Raw genomic sequence first — 7,500 nt, 5'->3', positions numbered from 1 at the left:
GAATCAAAGAAAGAAAGGAAAATAAATAAAGAATAATCAAGAGAACAGAATGCAGTACAGAAATAAGAGATGGTTGCAACAATGAAAGAGATAAAAAAGATAGAAAGAAAGAAAGAGAAATAAAGAGAAAGTAAAGAAAATAAAGAGGGGGAATGAAAGAAAAGAAATGTTATACATGGAACACATTAGTGTTGAATCATACCATCCAGCTTTGTTGAGCTGCCCCAAACAGCGTGCCTCTGTTTAAAACCTTTACTCAAGGTCAAGATCATACTCAAGGTCAAGGTCATACTCAAAGTCAAGGTCAAGATCATACACTCTCATATGCGTTCTGCCGCCATAGCATGCTTACAGTGGCTAGTGGGTTAGAGAGGTCAAAATGCATACGATATGCCTGGGATTACTGGAGTCAGGGTCACAGGGTCAAGGCTGTGAGCAAAGTAACGTACTGCAGTATAGAAACTTATCATGAAAAAGATAAAGTGCTGTTAGATTGCAAGGTTTGTTTAAGCAGGTTTATTTCATTTCAATGAGACAGGCCCTCATACTTACAGGGTTTCAACTCAGTAGGAGGAGCAAAAAACACAATGCAAAGCCAAACCGTATGCAAAAATGAAACATAACTTAGACGGGATAAGAAAGAGAAATATAAGAAAAAGAAAAACTGTGTGTGTGTGTCTGTGGGGGAGGTGCAGGCCAGGAGAAATGCTTTCAGTGCCTATTGTTAGCCAAGCCTCAAAAGGATGAGTCTTACATGCTGAGGCAGACATTCCCTTCTTACCTTTCCAGAGACCTAAATTCCCCCAATACAGAAGCACAGGGGGTGGGGGCAAACCAATCAACAACGGTCTTACAGCACACTGGAGCTGTGCAACCAATCAAGCACGGTCTTACTGCACACTAGAGCTCTGCAACCAATTAAGCACAGTCTTACTGCATACTAGAGCTCTGCAACCAATCAATAACAGTCTTACTGCACACTGGAGCCGTGCAACCAATCAAGCACGGTCTTACTGCACGCTAGAGCTCTGCAACCAATCAAGCACGATCTTACTGCAAAATATGGAGCTGTGCAACCAATCAGACATGGTAGTATTGTGCACGAGGCGGTAAACTGCTCATGTTTGCAACTGAGCGATATCATAGCCGTTTTAATGCTGATTTAGAGTAGTTTAGCACATTTTAATTAAGTCGTTTAGTCAATTACAAGACAGCAACCGGTGTTGGCCCACATGTGGCCCATATCCAGCCCCCTTTATCTCAGGCCAGACCTGGGCCAAGACACGGCTCTGTGCTCGTCTAGCTGTTAGCGTAGAGATAAAGCTCAAACATGCTTTCATTGCCAAGTGCTGGGTAGTCCAATTCTCTGCCTAGATAAGAGGACTTTGGTGTGGATTTTGGTCATGATTCGGTGCGACTTCCATCCAGACCAGAGCCAGACCCACACCAGAGTCCTCTACCTTCCAGACGCTATGGCTATCACGCCATGTATATGAAATTAATCAAATGCAGCCTGTAGTCGTCTCTATTGTTAGCCAAGCCTCAAAAGGATGAGTCTCACATGCTGAGGCAGACATTCCCTTCTTACCTTTCCAGAGACCTAAATTCCCCCAATACAGAAGCACAGGGGGTGGGGGCAAACCAATCAACAATGGTCTTACTACACACTGGTACAGTGCAACCAATCAACAACGGTCTTACAGCACACTGGAGCTGTGCAACCAATCAAGCACGGTCTTACTGCACACTAGAGCTCTGCAACCAATTAAGCACAGTCTTACTGCATACTAGAGCTCTGCAACCAATCAATAACAGTCTTACTGCACACTGGAGCCGTGCAACCAATCAAGCACGGTCTTACTGCACGCTAGAGCTCTGCAACCAATCAAGCACGATCTTACTGCAAAATATGGAGCTGTGCAACCAATCAGACATGGTAGTATTGTGCACGAGGCGGTAAACTGCTCATGTTTGCAACTGAGCGATATCATAGCCGTTTTAATGCTGATTTAGAGTAGTTTAGCACATTTTAATTAAGTCGTTTAGTCAATTACAAGACAGCAACCGGTGTTGGCCCACATGTGGCCCATATCCAGCCCCCTTTATCTCAGGCCAGACCTGGGCCAAGACACGGCTCTGTGCTCGTCTAGCTGTTAAGCGTGAGATAAAAGCTCAAACATGCTTTCATTGCCAAGTGCTGGGTAGTCCAATTCTCTGCCTAGATAAGAGGACTCTGGTGTGGATTTTGGTCATGATTCGGTGCGACTTCCATCCAGACCAGAGCCAGACCCACACCAGAGTCCTCTACCTTCCAGACGCTATGGCTATCAGGCCATGTATATGAAATTAATCAAATGCAGCCTGTAGTCGTCTCTATTGTTAGCCAAGCCTCAAAAGGATGAGTCTCACATGCTGAGGCAGACATTCCCTTCTTACCTTTCCAGAGACCTAAATTCCCCCAATACAGAAGCACAGGGGGTGGGGGCAAACCAATCAACAATGGTCTTACTACACACTGGTGCAGTGCAACCAATCAACAACGATCTTACAGCACACTGGAGCTGTGCAACCAATCAAGCACGGTCTTACTGCACACTAGAGCTCTGCAACCAATCAAGCACGGTCTTACTGCATACTAGAGCTCTGCAACCAATCAATAACAGTCTTACTGCACACTGGAGCTGTGCAACCAATCAAGCACGGTCTTACTGCAAAATATGGAGCTCTGCAACCAATCAGACATGGTAGTATTGTGCACGAGGCGGTAAACTGCTCATGTTTGCAACTGAGCGATATCATAGCCGTTTTAATGCTGATTTAGAGTAGTTTAGCACATTTTAATTAAGTCATTTAGTCAATTACAAGACAGCAACCGGTGTTGGCCCATATCCAGCCCCCTTTATCTCAGGCCAGACCTGGGCCAAGGCACGGCTCTGTGCTCGTCTAGCTGTTAGCGTAGAGATAAAGCTCAAACATGCTTTCATTGCCAAGTGCTGGGTAGTCCAATTCTCTGCCTAGATAAGAGGACTTTGGTGTGGATTTTGGTCATGATTCGGTGCGACTTCCATCCAGACCAGAGCCAGACCCACACCAGAGTCCTCTACCTTCCAGACGCTATGGCTATCACGCCATGTATATGAAATTAATCAAATGCAGCCTGTAGTCGTCTCTATTGTTAGCCAAGCCTCAAAAGGATGAGTCTCACATGCTGAGGCAGACATTCCCTTCTTACCTTTCCAGAGACCTAAATTCCCCCAATACAGAAGCACAGGGGGTGGGGGCAAACCAATCAACAATGGTCTTACTGCACACTAGAGCTGTGCAACCAATCAAACATGATCTTACTGCACACTGGAGTTGTGCAACCAATCAAACGTGATCTTACTGCTCACTGGAGCTATGCATCCAATCAAAAAAGGTCTTACTGCAAAATGGAGCTGTGCAACCAATCAGACATGGTAGTACTGTGCACGAGGCGGTAAACTGCTCATGTGTGGAATAGTTTCTGCAACTGAGTGAGGTCATTTAAAATGGGAACCTAAGATGAATATGGGAGTCACCATCGACAGTTGCCAATCCCATTCAGGAAATTCACTTTAGTATGTTGCTGTGCGAGGCATGGACTAGCACAGTGGTGAATGTAGGTGAGTTTATATCAGGCTTAGTTAGTATCGCATTCCATTGTGAGATAGAAATAATCAACTTGCAACTAATGCATAATATGGCCTTCAGTAATTCCCTGGATGATCAACATCATTTGTGTGCAGTGAGAATTTTTTTTTCTAGAACCCAGTTAGAACCGGAGCCTGGATCCAATCTGTACCCATTAATATGCAAATCCAGAACGGAATGGAACAGTTCTAGATTAAGCGAGAGTTACCACTGATGTTACTGCATTTTCTTCAGGCAACACAAAATACTCCACCACTGTCAAAACTACAGTGTTTCAACGCCCTCACTTGCTGCATTAGGCATGAAAGCTTTTTCTTTGAAATTGTTTAAACTTTTAATAGGATAATGACTTTGAAATTTCATAACTTTCACTGGTATCTCCAACATTGATTTCTTTTCTTAGAGTTTCTAAATGCATTTTAACACCATTAGTGTGCAGAAGCCTCTGGCTAAAAAGCATGAAATTGGATTGCTTCTAATCAAGAAAAGGCAGCACATTGAGTTAATGAGAATTGGTGAGAATATTCATAACACTAAGCAGTGAAATAAGCTGAGGGAAAACTCAGCAATTTCAACAAATTAAATTATGTGTTTGCTGTAAAGCTCTTAACATAGCCGTATTAATGCTGATTTAGAGTAGTTTAGCACATTTAAATTAAGTTGTTTAGTCAATTACAAGACAGCAACCGGTGTTGGCCCACATGTGGCCCATATCCAGCCCCCTTTATCTCAGGCCAGACCTGGGCCAAGACACGGCTCTGTGCTCGTGTAGCGGTTAGCCTGGAGCTAAAGCTCAAACGTGATGGTTCCTGCTTGCCTTTCGTGTCTGGAATGGGACTGTGTGAGTGGAATTGTCTCCTTTCCTTTTCCTGTCTCAGGGAAGAGGCAGAACACAACTTTGTCTTCTTTTTCTCCTGTATGCTCAACATTGTGTCCTTGTATGTTTACATTTTTATTTGTATGTGTATATCTTTTCTTAGCTATGGTTAGATGTATGTTGTTTATGAGCTGTTTTTATCAGTTTTAAATACATTCAAATAAAAGACAATTTGATACTACTACTACTATTTGTTCTTTTTATGAATTTGAAATGCCAATTAAATATTCTATATTCACTTATTCATCTGGAATATATTATTAATGTCACCTGTTTTTAATGAGCTATAAAACCAGTGGCACACACTGAATTGTTGGCCACCACAGAGAACTGTGCGACTATAAGCACTCCTGTCTTTTGTTTCTCCTTCTTCATGGACACCTGGAGACTCACCTGTGTCTATAACTGTACAAAGCTCACCTATGACTCACTACACCTGTGTGAAGCTCACCTGTGAGTACACCTTTGTGAAGCTCACCTGTATTCTCCAAAGGTGCCATCATCCTCCTTCATGGGCTGTATTTCTGGGTCCTGGTGCTGGTCCTCTTTCTCTTTCACTGTGGGAGGAAGAGGGAAGACACACACATGGCTTGGATCGTCTTTATACACTGTGGTAAGAATTGATGTATGGTCAGCAGAATTTAGATTACAAGTGTGTTATGTTAGTACATGTGTACAAGTGTGTGCATGCCAGTATGCATGGACATGTGTGCTCTTGTGTGTGCGCACGTTTGTGTCTGTGTGTGTGTGTGTGTGTGTGTGTGTGTGTGTGTGTGTGTGTGTGTGTTAGACTAACCGGGATATTTTCCTCCTTTATTCCTCTTGATGAAGCAGACGATGAGGAGGACGAGGATGAGGAGGGCAACAGCACACATGAGCCCGATGAACCAGCCTTGTGTGGCTATGTCAACCTGCTGGCTTGGCATCGCTGCACACACACACACACACACACACACACACACACACACACACACACACACACACACACACACACACACACACACAAATGCATGCACACACACACACACACACACACACACACACACACACACACACACACACACACACACAGTCATATACACACAAATACACAAAGGAGTAAATAACAAATAATTGCTTCTGCTGTATTCAATGAAAAATGTGGTAAATAATGTATGTTTGCGTGCAATTAATGCTTTAACATAAAAACATAGTCTAGATTTGAATGAACATACACACAAACACAGACATGCATACATACAAAGTTAAATACAGTAACTGAAACACAATAATTGTGAGACATATTAGGTAAACACAAGCCACAATAATTCTGCCACATAAACATGACTTCACATATCTCCAAATTAATCACATGTCCCAGCTGAAGACTCTTTACACTGTATCTCTAATAACATTTAATAACTCAGCATTATTGTAAAATGCAATACAAAGCAAATGAATGTTCTCTTTGGAACAACAGAGAAAAAATATAAATAAATAAAAAAAACAACAACAAACACAGAATAATCATGGAAAATGTCATGCAGAACGTAAAACAGAGTCCACAATGAGTCTAACTTCACTATCATGACCATGCGTTGTGAATACAACTGGCCCAATTATTTCCACCCGACCCAACGTAACCATTTTCATACAGAGGGGATAACAGCGACATGGGATGACGGACATCAGCGACCAACGGTGCTGCAGTGAACGAGCGCATGCCACCTCACCTGGGACCGTAATGACCAGCTCATCTGTGCTGTGCAGCGTTTGGTCCGAGTGGTCTTTGGCCACCACTCGCACCCTATACGACGTGCCCGCCTTTAGACCCTTAATCAGATACGTTTGTGTGCCGTTTACAAACTCTTTAGTCCACGCGTCCTTACCTGGAGGGAGAGGACGCACAGCCACCATCAGTCTCTAGGTCTGTTACACAGCTAAATCTAAAGAAACGCAAATCTGATGATAAAGCTTTAACTTTTATTTATAATTATATTTATACATTATGTATGTAAACAATATGTTTCATATTGATATATGCGAGAATGATAGAACATGTCAAAAGTGAGACATTATTAGGCATACTATGATTCGTTTCTATCTCATTATCTAACTTTTAGAACAAATATACTGCTTTATAATGCTAAATACTTCCAGTTCCAGTAAAACATCTACGATTTTGAAGTACTTAACATTTAGAGAGAAGGCATGCGTTAAACAATTAAGTCTATAGAGCGTACTACAGTTTTATGTGGACTGACTGTTTTAAATGAGTATTGTGGCATGTCTTACTGTTTTCTACATTATATTCCACGTAAATGTTATCTGGACCCGAGTACTCCCAGCTTATAACAGCTCCGTTTTGCTCCACGGATGAGTTTACCCTTCCGAACGGCCGGCTGGTGGGACGAGCTGAAGAGAACAAGCACACATGAAACCAGGAACTCCAAAGGTCAAAGGTCAACTGACAGGTCGACATACAGCTTCCAAACCACAGTGAGTGGCATAATGCACAGTAAACTACAGCCGAGGAAAGAAGACGTTCTTTAAATGTTGATATACCGTTTTTTCTTTCTTAGTTTGAATACAGACACTTATAACCATGCAGTTTATAAAACTAGGCTATAATAACATGCAAGTTAACACTACGGTGTTAATTCTGCACAAATGTGTTCACGGCTGATTGTGTAGGAATGCATGGCAGGCCCCTAATGTGTGTAGCCTTTAAACACTACTAGTGCAACACTTCATTAAATAGGGCATGCACTGCACTAGTAGTACACTAGTAATACACTTTAACGGATATGAACTACAGTGGAGTCAGTGACATAATACCGCATAACCAATAGGCTACTGTACATGCAGCGTTAGACATCAGTGTCAGTGGTGTTATATCGCATAACCTGTAGGACATGCAGTGTTAGACCATAGAGTTCCACGACATGTGTGGGTTGGGGTTTTGGGGAGAG

At 42.5% G+C, this 7,500-nt stretch overlaps 1 protein-coding gene across 1 annotated transcript in view; it reads right to left on the bottom strand.

The window, feature by feature from the left end:
• Positions 1-7,500, bottom strand: part of LOC125310124 (neuronal cell adhesion molecule-like) — a gene marked incomplete in the record, with an annotated part of 109,991 nt that overhangs the window by 17,324 nt on the left and 85,167 nt on the right. Inside the window, 2 exon segments of the mRNA XM_048267286.1 lie at positions 6,262-6,417; positions 6,824-6,943. Coding sequence (XP_048123243.1) covers positions 6,262-6,417; positions 6,824-6,943 — 276 coding nt within the window.

This window comes from Alosa alosa, chromosome 17, assembly GCF_017589495.1.
Source record: "Alosa alosa isolate M-15738 ecotype Scorff River chromosome 17, AALO_Geno_1.1, whole genome shotgun sequence".
Classification (NCBI taxonomy): domain Eukaryota; kingdom Metazoa; phylum Chordata; class Actinopteri; order Clupeiformes; family Clupeidae; genus Alosa; species Alosa alosa.
Note: the sequence above shows the minus strand (reverse complement) of the source record. Positions and strands in the feature narration are given on the sequence as shown.